Source organism: Podarcis bocagei, assembly GCF_964188305.1.
Source record: "Podarcis bocagei genome assembly, chromosome: W".
Lineage (NCBI taxonomy): Eukaryota > Metazoa > Chordata > Lepidosauria > Squamata > Lacertidae > Podarcis > Podarcis bocagei.
In genome coordinates this window covers 19,020,974-19,042,547 of record NC_138131.1, presented here as the reverse complement: position 1 = coordinate 19,042,547, position 21,574 = coordinate 19,020,974, and the positions used below count along the sequence as shown (strand labels likewise).

Here is a 21,574-nt window from a genome sequence, read left to right as displayed (position 1 = left end):
TCTTTTATCTGTGCCCTATTTACTGAAAAAGGGATTTACGGTTTGTTTTCAGGATGATGTGTGCACAATCTCCAAAGGAGGGAGGATGCTTGCCAAGGTTAAAAAGGGGCAGAATGATCTCTTCATTCTTAAAACGTCTCTGGAGGGTGATGGGAAGGTTGGAAAAGCACAAGCACTGCGTGCTACAATTCCCAATCATGATGAATGCGTACATGCTTGGCATACACGAACAGCCCATAGTTCTCTAGAGGAACTACAGGTGCTGCCAGAAGTTTCTAAAGGGTGTAAGATTTCAGAATGTGGACAAGCTGTAAGTTGTGAAACTTGCAAGCTGGCAAAGGTAAAAGGATGCAGTTATCCAAAGGTTGAGAGGATAACCACTAGGCCTTTTGAACAAATTCACATAGATTTGTGGGGTCCGGTAAAGGAACCAAGTCTGGGAGGGTCAAGGTTTCTGCTCTCGATGCAGGATAATTTTACACAGAATTCCTGGACTCACGGTCTCAAATCCAAGGATGATGCAGCACAGCTGATCAAACATTGGATTGAGGAGGTAGAAGTAAGGTTTTCCACCAAAGTGCAGGCTGTCACAAGTGACAGAGGAGCTGAGTTTACAGGTTCTGCTTTGCAGAAGTACTTTCGCAAGAAAGGGATACGTCACACAGTGACTTCACCCAATCAGAGGGGGGAGGCAGAGCTCAAGTGTCAGGCTCTGGTTAAAACTGCACAGGTGTTGCTGGAGGATTCTGGGTTACCTCCAAGGTTTTGGCTGGAGGCAATCAAGTATGTGAGCTTCACCTGGAATCGCACCTACAATTCCATGGTAGGGGACACACCGTTTGGGTTGTTGCATGGCAGGAAACCCCAGATTCATTTTTTGCGCAGGTTTGGGTCACATGCGTCTGTGTCAGTACCTGCTGCGTTGCAGGGGCCAGATGGATCCAAGTTCCGGAAAATGATCTTCTGTGGGTATGAGCCAACAGCGAGTGCATGGAGGTTTGCATTTCCATCAGGTGATCAGAGTATGTTACTGATCAGCAAACACGCTGAGTTCTATGAGCAGGATAAAAAGTCAAAACCTGCTGTCAAGCGTGATGTTCTCTCAGAGTGTCTCTCTGATTCAGAACAGGAAGATTCTGGGGGGGAGGAAGAAGAAACTGAGTCTGATGATGACGATCAGGTAACTGACCAAAGTCAGGAACAGGAGGAGGTATCTGTAGTTTCTCCACAGGTTAAGAGAACACCCAAAAGCGAGCCCAGTTCTCCTGTCAGTGTAATGGAGAGGATTCGAAAACGTTTTAAGTCAGAAGGGGAATCCCGTGAGGCTGAGGACACATCTTCTGGTGGCAGTGAGTCAGAGGTAACATCTGAGTTTGTGCCCAGAAGGTCTAGTCGCTCAACAAAGGGCATTCCACCTGAAAGGTACCAAGCGACAAGTGCGTGGGCAAAATTCGCACAATGTGATTCTGGGAGTGTTGAAAGGGTTCAACAGGTGCCTGGGAAAGATGCTGGGAAGGAGCACAAGGCAAAGGGGAAGGTGTTGAACTCAAAAGGGTCTTGTCAGAAGGTGCGGCAAAGGGGGGTGTTGGAGTTGGAACTTAACAGGTTAAGTTCTTCCCATGATGCCACACCATTCTGACGTCAATTTTAGAAGCTTGGGAGGAGCTTTGGGCAAGGTTTGCCAGTCTCACTGTGTACTGTGAGGAAAAAGGAGTAGCCATACAAATGGCTGCAAGCAGTCCAGGAGAATCCTGGGGAATATCGGAATAAAAGCTGTAAATAGACAAACTGGACTCTCTGTGTGTTTGTCTGGAAGCTGAATCAAGCCACGTGACAGTTTACACCGCTGTGCGTAGCTCTGCTGAGCCGTGAAGAAGAGCCGGAGCGGAAGTGTGCCGGGCGCCATAAATCGCTAATCGAGGTTCGTAAATCAATTAGCGGGAGTCACGGCTGATAACAAAGTGCCATACCTCCTTCTCGCAGAAAACCTCCAAAAATTCTGCGTACTTGTGAGGAATCGCTTGCAGCGTGCCTAGCAGCAGCTGTGAGTCCTCTTCCTCTCCTTCCTGCCGGGGCATGATGCAGTGTTCAGCACAAAAGGAAGAGCCGAAGGTCAGCTGCCTCTGGTACCAAGCCAGCGTTGGGCTGTGCTTGTCCAGCCAACTCATGCCCAATACAATGGGCGTGTCCGACAGTTGAGTGACGTTGAAGCTGATGATTTCCCTGTGATTTCCAAGCCGCAGCACCATAGGTGGCGTTTGCTTCACCACTTGCCCCCCTAGCAGCTCCCTGCCATCCACCGTGACAACCTGCAGGGGCAGCGTGGCAGGCAGCAACTGTATAGCGTGCCGGTCGACAAAGTCCTGCCCTATGAAGTCCGCATTGCTTCCCGAGTCGATGGTGATTGGCACATCCATGGTGATTCCATTGGGTAGCTGGAGCGATGCGGTGAGCCTCACTACTGGCTTGGGCGGGAGGGGGTCCATGGGCGGTAAAATCCCTGGGGACTGCTTCATTGACACGTCTGGCTGGGCCCCAGTGCCTCTTCCTCCAGCCAGACATCGTCGTTTCCCTGCTGTGGTTCTCCTTGCTGCGTTGCTGCAGTCACCATTGCTGAGGCTGCAGTGTGCTTGTGGAGCCTCCGGGGACACTCTTTCGCCATATGCCCTGGATCCTCGCAGATGTAACACTTCCTGTTCCCTCTAGGAGGCTTCGCTTTCACTGTTGTCGGTGCTAGGGCTCTGGCTGCTGACTGAGCCCTTGCACTTCCAACCTCCATCGGTTCCACCCCTCCCCCTGTTGGAGGCATGGATTGCGCACGCGCTGCTTCTCTGGGAAGGAAGGAGGAGCCCCTGGCTGGTTCGCGCCCGCTGCGCCCTTCGTCCCTGCTCCACGGACGTTCTTCCAGCCGCACCCCCACCGCCAGCGCCCTCTGAACGATCTCCTGCGTGGTCCGGGGTCTCTCCCCCCTCGCAATTTCATCTTTAACCGAGCTGTGCAATCCCTCCCAAAACAGGTCTCTTACAGGAGCCGAATCTCTGTCCCATTCCAGGGCACTGACCAAGGCGAAAAAGCGTGCATGATACTGCCTTACGCTGGCCCTCCCTTGTTTCAATCCATGTATCTGCTGCCGAGCAAGATCCACGTCAATACTTGATAAGAAACACCCATCCATCGCTTTAATAAAGGCATCCGCATTTTGGAGCGCCGGATCCCCATCCCTCCACAAATTGCGCAGCCATGCTTTTGCATCTCCATGCAAATGAGACATGATGAATCCCACTTTCTCTTGCTCATCTCTAAAGTCTCTTTTCAGCAGTTGCAGTGCACACATTACATCTGCTCTAAAGTTGGGGTACTGTTGCAGATTCCCATCGAAGTGAGAGACCAGACCGCCTGTCCGTCTCGCCAACCCAATTCCCTCCTGTTTGGGTGTCAGTTGCCCTTGCTTAGTAAGCATGTCCAACCTGACCTGGAGATCCCTGCAGGCGGCAGCTGCCTCCTCCTCTCTCTTCCTGGATGCGAGAGCCTCGGCATTCAGTTGTGACACTGCTTCTCTGAGTTCCGCTATCTGCTGCTCAGCCGTCATGTCGTCTGCCGTTAGTGAGCTCGCTAGTAGGCACCTGCTTCTCTCCTCTCCTCGAGGCTGTCGATGCCCACAATTAAGGGGACGGGACTTACTGTCAGAGCTGCTTCCAGATCCTAGCTCACAGAGGATCACGCTAGCCAGCGATCATTAAGTAAAAGTCTTTATTGAGTTACAGTTTCCATTCTCAAGCTGCTGCGTGCAACTCTACGTCTAATGGCTAGATCGGCGAAGTCCCGTCTGAGTCTCCGCCCCTTGCGCACCAACTTAATATCCTAGCCCTGCTCCACCTTTTCCGCCTGACTGTTCTCCTCTGGGTCCCTCTGCCCCCCGGGGTCTCTTCCTTCCTGGATTCTTCTGACGCGGACCCCCCGGACTCTCCTGTCTCCTTGCGCCGGGCTTTAGGACCTGGCTCTCTTTCAGGGCTGCCTACTGCGTCACTTCCCTGTGCATTTGAACTTGGCGCGCGCGCCCAACCTTCCACTTTCCGTCTGACCGTTTCTTCGCTCCCCGATGGAGGTGTGGCCACTCCTGACTCATGCCCTCCCCCCTGTTGTGAGCTGCCAGCGCTTGACCCCTGGCTCCCTTCCTCTTCCCTGCTCTCTGGCGGTGACGCTGGTCCCGATTTCCAACTGCTCTCCTCTGAGTCCCCTCTGGCTCTATCTCCCTGGGGTGTCCCCCTAGGCTCCCCCCTTGCCCTGGCCACTGGTGCTCCTTTCTGTGAATCTTCTGATTCACTGGAAAGACTCGGAGATCTCGGGTCGTCGTCATCACTCATCTTTTCCTCTGCCTCCTCCCCCTCGCTCTCTGTTTCCTCCCTTGCCCTTGCCTCTGCTCCTGAACCCCTGACAGGGTGTTAATATTTCCTTAAAAGAAATTGAAAGATTGTTATGTGAGATAGCTTGCCAGTGTCCTTCCTATCCAGAAACTGGTTCTTTGGAAGTAGAAACTTGGCAAAAGGTCGGAAAGACCCTCTTTGCAGAACCGAGGCCTCCAATTCATTGTCTGCTCACTTGGCAGAAGTGTGCCGATGCCATCGCTAGATTAGGTCCCCAGGCGTCTCTGTCGGCAACCGCAGCAGACAATTCCCCACCACCTGCCCTTTTAGCCACAACAGACAATCTACCTCCTTACCAAAAGCTTTTGCCTCCATCACAACTTTCTCTAACCCCTTCGCCTCAGCCTGAATCTTCCCCCCATCCCCCTTCCCTCCCTTCCTTTGCCTGCTTCGCCTCAGCCTGAATCTTCCCCCCATCCCCCCCTTCCCTCCCTCCTTTGTCTGCTCCAGCAGGGGCTGTGAGCTCTGCTCTTGCTCTGGCTAGGCAGAAAGGGCTCTTGTCTTTAGAGGAGGAATCTGAATGGGCCGGTGTGATGCCATCTGCTTTCCCTATCACCTATACAAACCCTGGAACGGTTCAACAGCAGGTTTTATATGAAACTCTTCCCTATTCTATTTTGAGAGAATTGAGAAAAGCCATTACTGATTCCGGTCTAAAATCCTCTTATGTACTGGGAATGCTGGAGGGTATTGCGAATGGTTATACAATGCTGCCTCAGGACTGGAAAGACCTGATGCGCATGCTGTTATCCCCGGCTCAATATGTAGTTTTTGAAAGTGAATTTAAACATAGCGCATCAGCCCTGGCTGATCCACAGCATTCAGCCAACCAACTCTTTGGTGCTGGTCCGTATGATAATATACCAGCCCAGGCGACGCTGACAGCTGCACATTTTAGTCGCACCGCGACCTGTGTGCAACGCGCCTTTCGCAAAGTCCCTGTCTCAGGGCAACCACTCAGCTCCCTTGTTAATATTAAGCAACAACATTCGGAGCCCTACCATCAGTTTATAGATAAATTGAAAGAGTCAGTCACTAGGCAGATTGATAACACCACAGCTCAGAATGAATTGATGAAAAAATTGGCCTTTGAAAACGCAAACACCGATTGCAAGAAAGCATTGCAGTCAATCATACATCGCCCTAAATATGACCTGGCCGATATGATTCAAGCTTGTGCGGATGTCGGTAGCCAGAGCCCTGCGATGTCTTTGCTTGCCGGCGCTATCCAAGCTACCAGCAGACCTACAGGTAACTGCTTTAATTGCAAGCGCCCAGGCCATTTTGCTAAGCAATGCAGAGCCCCTGGCGGGGGGGGGGGGCAAGCAAGGATGGTGCTGCCACTAGGGCTAGACCTTCCAAAAAATGCCCAAAATGTGGTAAAGGCTATCATTGGGCTAATCAGTGCAGGAGTCCGGGAAACTCCATTCCGGCCCCACTCTCGCGCCAGGACAATTAGAGAGTTTTCCGCCTGTAGTTTCCGCTGCTAAAGGGAAGTCATCCCTCTGCACATAAATTGTCGCATTATGGGAAAGTATTCTTTTCGCTTGCATTCTGGAAAGTCTTGCTTCTAAGCTTTGTTTTGCTCACGCTGCATAAACTGTGCTGATGCTAAGACATTCCATCATCACCCTGGTACGTTCTGTTCACCTTGAGTTCACACCATATCAATCTGTACTTACCCCTCTTTGTACATTCCCGCTCCTCCTTCTCCCGTGAGGCCTCCATGAGGTAGCGCGCGGCGGCGGCGGCGGGCAGCGAAGATTCTCCTCAGCCCGCCTCTCTTTGCCCTCATCTTTGTGGCGCTCTGCCTCCTCAGTGGCGTCGTCGTCGTCGGCGCTTTGTTCGGAGCAGCCGGGGGCGGGGCGGGGTTGAGGCGAAAGCGGCGGCAGCGAGGAGGCGGCGGCAGCGAAGGAGAAGGAGGAGAAGAAGAGGCGCAGGAGGAGAGTGAAGAGGGAGGAAGAAGAGGAGGAATCCGAGGAGGAGGAGGAGGAGGAAGAAGAGGAGCCGCTCCCCTCCCCCCTCCGCCTCACGCCGCCCGCTCCCCTCCCCCTCCGCGCACCGCCACCACTGCAGTCGGCGGGGGCGGCGGAGGCCGCGCAGCAGCCCTGAGGGGGGTGGCGGCCCGCAGTCGCCCCCCTCAGCGACGAAGGAGCCAGCCAGCGGCGGACTGAGGAGACCCCTCCTTCCCCTCCCTGTCGTCCCCACCACCCCGACAATATCCCTCCCTCCCGTCCCGGCTCCCCTTCCCGGTCTTCGCTCCCACCCAGCTCCGATTTGGGATTCCCCCGCCTCAACCTCCCCCCTTCGTCTGCTTCTGCTGCTTCTTCCTGCTCCTCCCGCAGCCTAGCAGAAGCCGTGCCGGCGGGGCGGGCGGATTGATGTGGGGGGGGGTCTGACATGAGTCCGCCGGCCGCCGGGTGCTGCCATGTGACCGGCTTCAAGGTGGAGAACTGGAAGCAGAACCTGAGGGTGATCTACCAGTGCTTCGTGTGGAGCGGGTCGGCTGAGACCAGGAAGCGAAAGGCAAAGTCGTGCATCTGTCATATGTGTGGTGCCCATCTGAACAGACTTCATTCTTGCCTGTACTGTGTTTTCTTTGGCTGTTTTACAAAGAAACACATCCACGAGCACGCAAAGGCAAAGCGACACAACTTAGCCATAGACCTTTTGTATGGGGGTATATACTGCTTTATGTGTCAAGATTACATATACGACAAAGATATGGAACAAATTGCCAAAGAAGAACAACGGAAGGCTTGGAAGCTACAAGCCTTCACCCCAACAATGGTTTCTCACTACCAGTGTACAATGACAGGTATTGGAGAGAAGTATTCAACGTGGGAGCCAACCAAACGAGAGTTAGAGCTGCTTCGACACAACCCCAAGCGGAGAAAAATAACTACAAACTGCACCATAGGTCTAAGAGGGCTAATCAATCTTGGGAACACATGTTTTATGAACTGTATTGTCCAAGCACTTACCCACACTCCACTACTGCGAGATTTCTTCCTCTCCGACAGACACAAATGTGAAATGCAAAGCCCCAGCTCATGTCTGGTCTGTGAAATGTCTACACTTTTTCAGGAGTTCTACTCTGGGCACCGATCTCCTCACATTCCATATAGGTTATTGCACCTGGTATGGACGCATGCACGGCATTTAGCAGGGTACGAGCAACAGGATGCACACGAGTTCCTCATTGCTGCGTTACATGTGCTACATCGACACTGCAAAGGTGACGATAATGGGAAGAAAGCCAACAACCCCAACCACTGTAACTGCATCATAGACCAAATTTTCACAGGTGGACTTCCGGAGGCGGCGCGTTCAGCAATGGCGGTCCTCTTCAGCTGCTGAAGAGGGGCTCCGCGGGAAAGGGTCGTGCGCTGCGGCACAGCGACGACCCACGCAGAAAAACCACGGGTAGAGTGAGCCCGTGGCCGTGGGATTCGGCGGGCACCAGGAGCGACCTCGGAAACGCAGAAGAGACCCCGTAAGGGGTTTCGGAACGTGGAGGGGGTAGCGGTGCTGTGAATCCATCGCTCTTTCCGCGGAAGTGAAGCCGCGCGGCTGCTGCTGATCGGCACTGACCTTTCTTCTTTGAACAAATGAATTGAAACAACATACTCGTGAGTAAGAAATCCGAGGCTTTATTTGGACCTAATTTGGTGAATTTTGGCTGAAAGCGGGAGACGCTAAAAAGGAAGTCAGTCTTCCGGCTCTGTTTAAAGTACCTAGCAAAGACTCTTTAAAGCGGAAGCGTTGAAAGGAGTTTAAAGAAGCTGGAATATACCCTGCAAATTCGGATTTGTTTGATTAAAAGTTAAGGAAAGGCTAAAACTGTTATAAGTGGACAGAGACTGTGAATCCTCTTTCTATCTTTTGTGGATTACAAAGATAAGATACCCTGCTCTCGGGCTGACCGGATACAAGGTAACACCAGACTGCGGCAACTGTATACAAAAAGTTAAATGTCACATAGGGCTACTTTGTAAGCTGTAAAAAAGGAACTGTTGCATGCACCTTTGTAAAGAACTTCTACTCTCTGCAGTTAAATCTGAACTTAGAGGGCTCCCCCACTATTTTGGATTCTATTTAACTTTTTTGTGGGAACTTTATGGTGGAAACTTTCCCTTCTTCTCCTTAATTTTTGGGGAGCTCCCCCTGCTGGATTGTGGAATTATTAGTCTCTGGGAACTGCCGGCTGCCTTGGAATTTTTTTTTTTTTTTTGACTGGATGTTTACTTTTCCTGGATTGCTTTTCCCATGGGATTTACAATTTGACCTTGACGCTTGGACAGCTGTGGAATGAGTGGCGCACCAAAAACAAGGGCTGCTAAGAAAGCAAAACAAACTGAACTTTTGCAATTAACTTTGCCTGTGCAGCCACGAAGATCGTCTGTCCCTATTGTGACAGGTCTGCAAGAAGGACAACCCAAGCAGCCAGCTTTTGGGGATATGGCTGCAGGAGGGCTAGACCCTGTCTCTAAAGAAATATTGGACCAGCTGGCAGCATTAAATAAGAAAGCTGACGAACAAGCAGCTAAATTTGAGGAACAAGCGGCTAAATTTGACCAGGTGACAGCTACAATTAATAAACTGACAGATCAAGTCGCTCAAAATACACAGGCAGTTGGCAATATTGAAAAGATCACAACAGAAAACCGAAAATTAGCACAGGAAGCAAATACAAAAGCAGACCAAAATAAAGAGAAGATAGAGGAATTAAGAGGAGAAGTAAGGCCACTGAGCAGACAGGTTACTGAACAGCAAGCGTTCCTGTCCATGGCGGAATTGAAAAACAGGGAATGCAATCTCAGGCTTAGAAATATCCCAGAAACAGAAAAAGAAGACTTGATCAGCTTTCTGACAACAGAAATATCCAAGTTCTGGGGTTTGGCTGAAGAGAAAGACTTTAAAATAGTTACCGCCTTCAGATTGGGAAGAGTGGCCAAGAAGGATAAACCAAGAGATTGCTTGATCATTTTGAGATCTAAGCAAGAAAAAGATAACATACTCGGCCTGCACTTTAAAAATTCACTGGTGATTCAGGGAAAGACGGCAGAAATCTTCAGAGACATACCTAAACAGTTACTGGATTTAAGAGCTACATATAAAGACTTGGCAAGTTTACTGAGAAACAACACAATCCCTTACAGGTGGGAATTCCCTCAAGGACTATCTTTTACCTTGAAAGAGAAGAAGGTAAGAATCAGAACAGCAGAGGAGCAAGAAAAGTTCCTAAACGACCACGGGGAGGACCTTCGGAAGGGAGTAGCAGGAGCCTGGCCACCTCCTTCGTTTGGTTTCAATCCGGTTCCACCTCCAGACAAAAACGACAAAAGAGACACCCCTACAGGCCAATAAATTAGCCCGAGATGTCTCTGCAGCTCCTTAGTTGGAACATTCATGGCGCAAATTCTCCCGAGAAAAGGAAAAAGATTTTTCATATATTGAGAAAAGAACAATTAGATGTTATCTGCCTTCAAGAAACACATGTGACTAGGCTCCACAGGAGAGTGTTAATTAACAAGAGACTAGGCCAAGAATTTATCTCATCAGACAAGGTTAAAAAAAGAGGAGTAGTGATATACGCAAAGGAGAGCCTAGCACCAAAGTTGGTCTTTAAAGATGAACAAGGAAGAATTTTGGCGATTGAAATACAATCACAAGGAGAAAAAATTTTGATAGTAGGAATCTACGCACCAAACGATGGAAAATCGGAATTTTACAAGAAGCTGCATGAGATAATGTTGGACTATATTGACTATACTAACATCATTTTGATGGGTGATATGAATGGAGTTGTCTCTACATACATGGATAAGTCACAAAATCAGAATTTGACCAAAGATGGCAGGCTTCCAAAGACTTTCTTTGAACTTACAGACAATATGGATTTGATTGATATCTGGAGGACAAAGAACCCTCTGGGTAAAGAAGGAACATTCTTTTCTGAGGCCCACCTATCGTGGACAAGAATCGACCAAATTTGGACATCTAGAGGACTGGCACCTAAGACAAAAAAAGTTGAGATCTGCCCTAAAACCTGCTCCGACCATAATGCCTTGAAAATAGACCTGAGACTTACACCAGCTGGATCCTTCAGATGGAGAATGAATGACTACCTGCTTAGAGATCAGGAGATTGTGAAGAAGGCCCAAAAAACATTGAAAGATTATTTTGAAATAAATTTGAATACTTCGGTGGAAAAGAAAACAATCTGGGACGCGAGTAAAGCTGTTATGAGAGGGTTTCTGATACAACAGAACACTATTGTGATGGGATGATTAGCTGCTTGTGCGTAAAATCGTGGTCCCTCAGAGTTTGTGCAACTCCACAAACCTCTGTGTGTGACAGAGCTCCTCAAACATGTCTGCCCTAGTCACTCGTAGATTCCGACAGTGGCTGTCTGCGGAAGCGCTTCCAGCATAGAAGCTCCTTAACGGAAACGCGTCTTCTGGACTCACGACGTGGCAGCTTCCGGCGAAGCATGGGTCTCCCTATGGGAGCTTCTGACACCTCCCCGCTGTGCTCGCTGGACGTGTCCCTGATCCCTCCCTCTTCCCTGCTAGTTCCTGCTTTAGCTGCTGCGTCTCTCTCCGCATTCATGAGACCCTCCTCCAGAGACCCCTCTCTCCCCCTGCTGGTCCCTGCTTTCGCTGCTGACTCCCTCCCAGCCTCTGTGAGCCCTTCCACCTCCCTTTCCTCCGATGGCAGTTCCCTGACATCCACCTCCCCTCCAGGGCCCCCTTCCCCCCCGCCCATTCTCTCTCCTCTGGGCGGTGAAGAGATAAAACCCCGAAAAGAATCCTCTTCATCTTCAGACGTCTCGAACATTTCCCTCCATCGGTCTTCGTTCCGGCTCGCTGAATCCTCCTCCTCCTCGGAATCAGGGAACCCCTCCAACTCTTCTTCTTCGTCGGTGGTGGCAAAGTATTCCCTCCGGAACCTCGCCACTGGCTGAGGTTTACGTGGGAACCTCTGATGAAAAGTTTCTATTAAAACCTCGTCATCTACATCCTCTGCCATGACCCAGGTGTTTTCCGACTCCGGCTCCCCTTCCCACATTACCAAATACTCTACTTGATCTCCCTTCCACCTGGAATCGAGAATCTCCGCTACATGGTAGCTGTGTTCCTTCTCCTCCATTGCTGGTCCCCTATTGACCCTCCCTTCTCTGTCCCCTTTATACGGTGACAGCAACGACCTGTGGAAAACTGGGTGCAGCTTCATGTGGTTCGGTAACCGGAGTCTGAAAGCCACTGGGTTGACCTGCTGCGTGACTTCAAATGGGCCCAGTCTTTTGGGTCTTAACTTCTTACAACCCCCTTTGAATGGTAACCCTTGGGTTGACAGCCACACCTGGTCCCCCACCCTAATGCTTTCACCTTCTCTTCTGTTTTTGTCTGCCTGCCTCTTATATTCCTCCTTAGCCCTGTTTAAGTTAAGTTGGAGCTGGCGATGGATCGCTTCCATTTCTTCTACGAACTGTTCTGCAGCTGGAACGCTCCAGTTCTCCTCTTCCCCCCCTGGGAAGGCTCGGGGATGGCACCCGTAATTAGCCAAAAAGGGGCTCATCCCCGTGGACACGTTCTCTGCATTGTTGTAGGCAAATTCTGCCAACGCCAGCTTCTCCACCCAATCATTCTCTCTGTCATTCACATAACACCTCAAATATTGCTGGAGGACGCCATTAGCTCTTTCCGCCTGCCCGTTGGTTTCAGGATGCCGGGCAGTTGAGAAATTAACCTCTACATGCAGTAAGCTCATGAGCTTCCTCCAGAACCTGGAAGTAAATTGTTTCCCTCGGTCTGAAACCACCCTCAAGGGGGCGCCATGCAACCTAAACACATTTTCTACAAACAATTTAGCGGTTTCTTCTGCCGTGACCGCATGTGAGCAGGCTATAAAGTGGGCCATTTTGGTTAACAGGTCTACCACAACCATGATGGCTGTTTTCCCTCTGGACCTTGGCAGATCAGTCATGAAATCTATTGCCACTGTTTCCCATGGTCTTTCAGGTGTGGGTAGTGGTTCTAATAACCCTGCCGGTGTCCGCCTCTCCCCCTTGGCTCGTTGGCATTGGTCACACCCTCTCACATACTCCCGCACATCTTCCCTGACCTTGGGCCACCAAAATTCCCTGGTAACCAGCCACATGGTTTTGTGTTGCCCAAAATGCCCTGCTGTGGGGCTATCGTGCAGTTGCTTGAGTACCTTCTCCCTCAATTCACCTTCAGGTATATATAACGCTCCCTTGTAATACAACGCCCCGTTTCTCTCCTCAAAACCCCCGGGTTTGTCTCCCTCCCTCCTGAGACCCCTGAGTTTGTCCTGGGCGTATTCATCATGCACCGTTCCCTCTACCAGTTCCCTTTGCCCCACCAATGCCGCCCCACACACCCAGCGGTCCTCTGGAATGACATGGGTCTCTTCGGGTGCTCCCTCCCCCTCCAAATATTCAGGTTTGCGTGAGAGAGCGTCCGCCCTAACGTTCTCTGGGCCTGGCACGTAACAAATCTCAAAGTTAAATTTGGAAAACTCCTGGGCCCATCTCAACTGCCGTTGGTTGAGCACTCGCGCAGTTCTCCAATACTCTAGGTTCTTATGGTCCGTGCACACTTGCACCTTATGTTGTGCACCAATTAGCAGGTGCCTCCATCTCCGGAAAGCCTCATGAATAGCAAGAAGTTCCCGGTCGTACACCGTGTAGTTCCTCTCGGATTTGTTCAGCTTTCGCGAAAAGAAGGCACACGGTCGCCACTCTGACTCCTCCTTCCCTGGCTGCAGAAGAAGAAGCACCGCCCCTATGGCTCTGTCAGATGCGTCTGTTTCGACCCTCAGCTTTTTTTGTAAATCCACATGCAGAAGTTGTCCTTCAGAGGCGAAGGCCCTTTTCAGTTCCCTGACAACTATTAAGAAAAAACTCTGGAATGGTAAAAAGGATAAGATTTTGGAGAAGATAAGAGACGGAGAGAAAAAGTTGAGACTAAACCCAAAATCAAAAGAAGTTTTAAGAGAAATAAAATTCCATCAAGCACAATATGCGAAATTGATAAATCAAGAAATCGAATGGAAAATTAAACAGATGAAACAAAGATCATTTGAATCTGCAAATAAATGTGGGAAGCTGCTGGCATGGCAGCTGAAAAAGAGACAGAAATTGAACTTTGTTACCAATCTGGAGGTAGAAGGAGAATGTATTCAGAAACCAGAAGATATCAGAAAGTGTTTCCAGAGATATTTTAAAAAACTGTTTACTCAAGGACCCCAAGTAGAGACTGAGATAAACAAATTTCTAAAAAGCTATGGCCTGCAAAAATTAACACAAGATAAACAGACAGTCCTGAATTACAAAATAACACAACAGGAAATTGAAAGTGCCATTCAGAATTTGCAGTTAGGCAAATTCCCAGGTCCAGATGGACTTACCTCCAAATATTATAAGACACTGAAGGAATATTTGGTCCAGCCATTATTGGAGGTATGCAACCAAATTATGGAAGGGAAGGGGGCACCCGAATCGTGGAAAGAGGCATTCATCACTTTGATACCAAAACTGGAATCTGAAAAGACTCAACTTAGGAACTACCGTCCCATCTCACTCCTAAATATGGATTACAAAATTTTTGCTGATATTCTAGCAAACAGACTGAAAAAAGTTTTAAATGAAATAATCCATAAAGACCAAGCAGGCTTCCTTCCCGGCAGGCATTTGTCTGAAAACACCAGGAACATTGTCGATGTTTTGGAGTTACTACAGACAAATTTGAACACGAAAGCAGTTTTGATTTTTATAGACGCCGAGAAAGCCTTTGACAATATATCTTGGAAATTTATGAAGAAAAATTTGGAAGGGATGGGAGTGGGAAGGGCGTTCCAAAATGGTATTGAAGCAATTTATTCAGAGCAAAAAGCTAAATTGATAGTAAACAATGTGGTGACAGAGGAGTTTAAAATTGAAAAAGGGACACGACAGGGATGCCCCCTATCACCCTTGTTATTTATTTCTGTCCTGGAGGTGTTGCTGAACTTGATTAGGAAGGACCAGCAGGTGGAAGGAATACAGGTCGGAGAAAAACAATATAAACTAAAGGCTTTTGCAGATGACTTGGTTTTGACATTACAGGAGCCAGAAGCTAGCGCAAAAAGAGCTTTAGAATTAATTTCTGAATTTGGTCGGGTGGCGGGATTCAAGTTGAACAAACACAAAACTAAGGTTCTGGCAAAAAACTTGACACCTTCAGAAATAGATGGGTTCCAGAAGGAAACAGAATTAAATGTGGTAACAAAGGTGAAATACCTAGGGGTTAATTTGACTGGGAGAAATTTGAATTTGTTTAAAGATAACTACGAAAAATGTTGGTCGGAAATTAAAAAGGATTTAGAAATTTGGTCAAGATTGAAACTTTCCTTGTTGGGAAGCATTGCAGCAGTTAAGATGAATGTATTGCCAAGAATGTTGTTTCTGTTTCAAACCCTTCAGATCGTGGACAGAGTGGAATGTTTTGGAAAGTGGCAGAAGGACATTGCGAAGTTTGTCTGGCAGGGCAAAAAGCCCCGAATAAAATTTAAGATACTAACAGATGCAAAGGAAAGAGGGGGGTTTGCCCTGCCGGACTTAAGACTGTATTATGAAGCTGCATCCTTCTGCTGGATGAAGGATTGGTTTTTGTTAGAAAACACTGATGTCCTAGATCTGGAAGGGTTTAACAATGCTTTTGGGTGGCATGCATATTTGTGGTACGACAAGGTAAAGTCTCACAGATTGTTTAAAAACCATATTGTCAGGAAAGCTTTATTCATTGTCTGGACTAAATATAAGGACTTATTTGAAAACAAGACTCCGAGGTGGCTCTCACCAATGGAGGCAAAGGCCCCAAAAAGACTTAACATGGAGGTTGGCTGGGCAAAATACTGTGAAATAATAGAAAAATGCGGAGATAATTGGAGACTGCTGAGTTTAGAAAAATTAAAAAATAAGGTGCGAGACTGGTTACATTATGCCCAAATCCAAGAGGTTTTTAAAAAGGACAAAAAAATTGGTTTCCAGGTGGAAAAATCAAAATTAGAGACAGAATTACTTGAACCTAAGACGAAAGTGCTTTCAAGAATGTATAACCTGTTGCTGAAATGGAATACTCAAGACGAGACAGTTAAATCAGCTATGATAAAATGGGCACAAGACATTGGGTACAACATTATGTCTGAAGACTGGGAAAGGTTATGGACCACCGGTATGAAATTCACGGCATGTAGTGCCTTAAAAGAAAACATTATGAAAATGGTATACAGGTGGTACATGACCCCAGTCAAACTTGCAAAGATATACCATCTGTCTGACAATAAATGTTGGAAATGTAAGGAGGCTGAAGGAACATTTTTTCACCTCTGGTGGACATGCCCGAGGGTGAAGGCTTTTTGGGAAATGATTTACAATGAGTTGAAAAAGGTGTTTAAGTACACCTTTCAGAAGAAACCAGAGGCCTTCCTCCTGGGCATTGTGGGCCAGAGAGTGTCAAAAAAAGATAGAACTTTCTTTTTATATGCAACTACAGCAGCAAGAATTCTTATAGCCAAATATTGGAAGGCACAGGAGTTACCCACGCTGGAAGAATGGCATTCGCAGCTGATGGACTGCATGGAATTAGCCGAAATGACCGGCAGAATCCGAGATCTGGGAGAAGAGACAGTGGAAGAGGATTGGAAAAAATTTAAGGACTATTTACAAAAACATTATAAGTTATATGAATGTTGAGAATTTGCTAAGTTTTTGGGAAAAACATGCTTCAGCATTGAGATTGGTAAAGGAGGGAAACTAAGTTATGAAGTTAAAAAGTATAAATCATAGACTATACAACTAAATGAAAACACAAAAACACATAAAATAAGGTATCAAATTGCTGTTTATTTCTATTGAAAAGAAAGCAGGGGATGGAAGATTTGGGGAAGTCCAGTTGATTATGAACATTAATTTGGAAAAGTGAATTTTCTTTTATAACTTTTCTTTTTTCTGTAAAACCGCTTTTGTTGTGCTATTGAAGATGTATCTTACCCTGGAAAAAAAGCAATAAAAAAATTATTAAAAAAAAACACAAAACAAATTTTCACAGGTGGACTACAGTCCGATGTCACTTGTCAAGTCTGCCATGGTGTTTCCACGACGATAGACCCATTCTGGGACATCAGTTTGGACTTGCCAGGTTCTTCTACCCCGTTTTGGCCTCTGAGCCCAGGCAGCGATGGCAGTGTGGTGAATGGGGAGAGCCACGTGTCAGGAACCACGACCCTCACAGACTGCTTGCGAAGGTTTACGAGGCCAGAACATCTAGGAAGCAGTGCCAAAATCAAATGTAGTGGTTGCCATAGCTACCAGGAATCTACCAAACAACTCACTATGAAGAAATTACCCATTGTGGCCTGTTTTCATCTCAAACGGTTTGAACACTCAGCCAAACTGAGACGAAAGATCACTACATATGTCTCCTTTCCGCTGGAGCTGGACATGATGCCTTTCATGGCCTCCAGTAAAGAGAGCAGAATGAATGGGCAGTACCAGCAGCCGGCAGATAGTCTAAACAATGATAATAAGTATTCCTTGTTTGCAGTAGTTAATCACCAAGGAACCCTGGAGAGCGGGCACTATACCAGCTTCATCCGGCAACACAAGGACCAGTGGTTCAAATGTGACGACGCCATCATCACCAAGGCTAGCATTAAGGATGTACTAGACAGCGAAGGATATTTGCTGTTCTATCACAAACAGTTCCTGGAGTACGAGTAGCCTTCTTCAGCAGCTCAAGAGAGAAATGAAAGGAAGTGAAATGAATGGCAGCCTTCTGAAAAGACACACAAACCTACCTGAAATGAAAAGACACCCATTCGACATCTAGCACTGAGCTGCGACAGGACCTGCTTGCCGCTGGCTCGTGGCCTAGAGGAGCAAGAATCGAATAATGTCCATCGTGTACGCAGTCCTGCAGGGACAGAAGAGGGGGGGGGGATGTAAAAGAGGCTACAGTCAGTGACTTTGAAAGAAGAAATATAATAACGCAAAGATTGCTCTGGGTGGGGAAAATAGGAGCAGAGGAATCCAGGCGCTGGCACATCTCCCTCCGTTCCTCCAAAATGTGTGTGGGAAGCCCGGGGGGTGTACTCTCATCTCCATAAAGCATCTTCTCCATTGGTGCTTCAGCTCCAACTGACCAATCATACAACAGTTATAATTTTTTTTAAAAAAGTCCAAGCCCATTTTTTTTATGCCTATGGGTCTGAAAGCAGTAAAATGGAGGAGAATTGGGACGACGCAATGATATGGACTTTGCAAGTACTTTTTTATTTGTGAATTTTAGTTATAAATAAATGCAGTATAAAGTGTACAGTGGCTGCCTGTTTCTCTGCCTGATAGCTCTGAAGCCATTGCATACATCCAACCCTGTGTGTTAAAAATCCACCTCAATCTGTGGGGCAGAGACTTATTACAACAATTACAAGCTACCATTCAATTTAATGAGTAAGCTTGCACTTCCCCTTAGCTGGAAATCTACCAGTCCTGTATGGGTAGAACAATGGCCCATAACGGGAGAAAAGCTACTTGCTTTAAAACAATTGGTAAATGAACAATTATTTGCAGACCATATTGAGCCTTCCGTTAGCCCCTATAATACCCCTGTCTTTGTCATAAAAAAGAAAAGTGGAAAATGGAGATTTCTCCAAGACTTAAGGAGAATAAACCAGATCCTTGAACCCATTGCGAGAAGCAAAGCTACAGGGAACCAGGCAGAGGGCCTTCTCGGTAGTGGCGCCCGCCCTGTGGAACGCCCTTCCAGCAGATGTCAAAGCAATAAACAACTACCTGACATTCAGGAGACATCTTAAGGCAGCCCTGTTCAGTGAAGTTTTTAACGTGTGATATTTTATTGTATTTTTGGTTTTTACGGAAGCCGCCCAGAGTGGCTGGGGAAACCCAGCCAGATGGGCGGGGTACAAATAATAAACTATTATTATTGTAGCCTTATTGGAGTTCACCGATTGGGTCTGCGTTGCTCCGTGACAGGAGGAAGGAAGTCAAAATGACACCGAGTTGGTTCAAAGAAAGAGTTTATTCTGCTCTCCGGATAGCAGAAGGCACTTGCGTGGTGAGTCCACAGCAAGTCCAAAGAAATGACAGGTTTCATGCAGTTTATATATCCTCCAGGTACCCTCTCACTCCTCCCCTAGGAGCCCAACCACGTTGGCGTACGTACACAGGTTGACATCACATATGTTCCTGCTCTGGTACTCTCAACCATAAAAGGATCTTCCTTCCTGTACTTCTGACCATAAAAGGATATTCCTGTTCCTACTCCTATCTTGGAGCAAGAGGTCACTACTTCCGAGAACATGCTCTGGCGTTAGTCCCAGACTTGGGTCTCCCCGTCATTTGTGGTCAGAACATAAGATATGTCTGTGTCTGTTCTACTGGTAAAGTCAAGGCCAGTCTTGCCGTCAAACTGATAAGGAAGAGAGCTGTGTTCTTGTTTTGCATTTGCTCAACGGCTAAAGTTTATGTATTTTAGCTAAGGAGAAATGGGGATTTTGGTGCAGTTTAAAAACTGCCTACACAGTCAGTTTTGGGGTTTGGGAAACCCATTCCTTCATTCCCTCCTTTTCTTTTGGACAGCCTTTCGGCTCGTCCCAAGGTACTGGCTGGTATTCTCGTGTCACTGCTATAATCTGGGGCCGAATCATTCGTGACATCATTTTACACATCATATTTTGCAAGCATTGCATTAAGCAGTGTATACAGGAGCAGAAAAGCAAGATTAGTCCATTAACATCATTACAAGTCCTCTAAGCCACCCAAGGTTTGGAAGCCACTCAGTCAACCAAGACATGTCCCATCCCTTCCTGGTTGGGACAGGAGCATGGGCTACATTCTCTCTTTCTGTTGCCAGGTGTCGAATAGCTACACCATGGTCAGAAATGTTAAAGCCACGGGCTCCTTCTGTCAAATTTAATGCAGCCCAAAATCCGGCGGAACCCAAAATCGGGGCCGTATCTGAGGACTCATTCCAAGGCACAGGGAGGAGGGGTACTCTTCCCAAAGCATCTGCAGGTCACAGAGTGTGAGAGGTTCCGGGTGCAGACCGTGCAATTGGTTCGGTTTTGCAGAATAGGCTTCCATTTCTGCATGTTGCGGGCACCCCATTCTCTCATTAGCCGCTGGGTTACCTTAAGTGGTGTGGGCGCAGTGATGGCCAGAAATAAGAAGATCACCATCCTGGCCAAAACCATGTCCCCCCTCAGCCCTACCTGCATCATTTGGGCACAGGGATATATATCTATTTCCTAATACCTTCCTTCTTCTAATACCTGGGGTACCTCCCACAAAGCAATATACAAAGCTACATATTCAAGGGGAAAGAAAAGAAAATGTCCTCTTTTAGTCCACACTGGAATTTTCTCTTGCCGTGCGTAGAGATGCCAGTTTCCAGGGGTGGCACCAGCAAGGCAGTCGTCTGGTGGGCGCCGAGCCGATGCGATGAGGAGAAGCGTGAGGCGGTGTCTGTAGGGCACCAAGAGATGGTGAGTCGAAGGGGTTGGTGTAGATCAATCGTAGCAGTCCAATCTCATACTGCCTGGGGCTTGCTTCATCCTTCAAATCAGGCCTGCTGGAATATATGCAGTCAGGTGTTGGAGGCCCATCCTCTCCCATAGGTAACCAGGTTAAGAGTCTCAGTAATTCTCAGCTGCAACCGCAGGTGCATGGGCAGTATAAGTCAGCTGCTAGGCGCTTCATCATCTCTGCTTGGGATAGAAAAATAAGTTCCTTTCATGTCCACCAATGCTGGCACAGCATGAGGAGTGACACACGTAGTTTCTTGTCCAAAGGTGAACCTGTCAGTTCTCTTTTAGTCAGTGGCAGCCGCCACTACTGCTCACATGCAGGGAGGCAAACCTTGTTCCGTAGTGGTTAATTTTCCAGACAAATAGGCTATGGGTTGGTCATCAACAGGGTCTAACAATTACCTTGATAAAATTACCTTGATAAAAACATATTTCACCGTGTGCAAATGGCTTTAGATACCTACTAGGTCCACAAATCACCATATAGCATATATTCAACACACAAAAACAGCAACAATTTGAGCCCGACAAAGGACTGCTGGACATCCAAAGGGCCCCATTACCCCCTTAATGCCTTCTGTTTCTTCAGCCAATTCCAATCCCTGTACTCTGCTGCCCTCAGGACCAAAGGCCCACTTTATCGCTATATGATCTTATATACTGAAACACCCTTTTTTACTGTCCTTTTTCATGGAACTTTGGAGTGTCAGGCATAGCCCTACTGGCTTTAGCCCAAACGTAGCAGAGTTTTCCTGCACAGCGAGGAAGCTAGTTGCGGCAGTAATGACTACTCAGCTAGACTCAGAATAACTATTTACAGGATTTATTAAAAGGAAAAATAAAACCAGCAGAGTTTCTGCATACAAATAAAAGCAAAATAAACCCTCTCTTTCTCTCTCTCAAAACCATACACAGCACTTCTAACTCCTAACACACCTCACACCAAACTGTGCTAGCAATCCCTAGATAACAGAGTTGAGTGCTGCTCGTTAACCAATCAGAGTGAGTAGTTTCTAGGTCAAGCAGACCTGGGCTTTCTGCCAAGAGTAAATTGACTCCAGCTTGAGTTAATTGGTGAAGCTAGAATCTGCAAGTTTCCCACGAGAACCAATTAACAGAAACTGAAACCGAAACTGAACACCCCCTCACAGATTCTGCTGAACAATTAACACCAAATACACCTATGTAGGAGATCATTTTTCCAGCAAACCTAAACCCTTGCACATTCGCTTGTTCTTTATCTTCGCCAATGGTTTAGTTAACACATCTGCTACATTTTCTTCACTTGACACATAAGTACAGGTGATTACATTGTCTTGTACACAGCAACGTACATTTTGGTATTTTACAGAGATATGTTTGGAACGCGATTTGAAACCCTCTGTTTTACTTAAGGTTATACAAGCTTGATTATCAATGTAAACTTGTACTGGTTCTCCACAATTTACATTTAAATCTGCTAACAAATGCTTGAAATAAATCACCTCGTTGCACAATTCACTCAATGCGGCGTACTCTGATTCCGTTGATGACAC

General features: G+C 47.5%; 1 protein-coding gene across 1 annotated transcript; it reads left to right on the top strand.

Annotated features, from left to right (window-relative positions):
* The first annotated feature begins 6,207 nt into the window (after positions 1-6,207).
* LOC308577833 (ubiquitin carboxyl-terminal hydrolase 22-A-like) lies at positions 6,208-17,658 on the top strand. Its single transcript, XM_081178231.1, has 2 exons — positions 6,208-7,731; positions 16,544-17,658. The coding sequence occupies exons 1-2, from the start codon at positions 6,825-6,827 to the stop codon at positions 17,212-17,214; spliced, it is 1,578 nt and encodes a 525-aa protein (XP_081034357.1). The 5' UTR covers positions 6,208-6,824; the 3' UTR covers positions 17,215-17,658.
* The last annotated feature ends 3,916 nt before the right edge of the window (positions 17,659-21,574 follow it).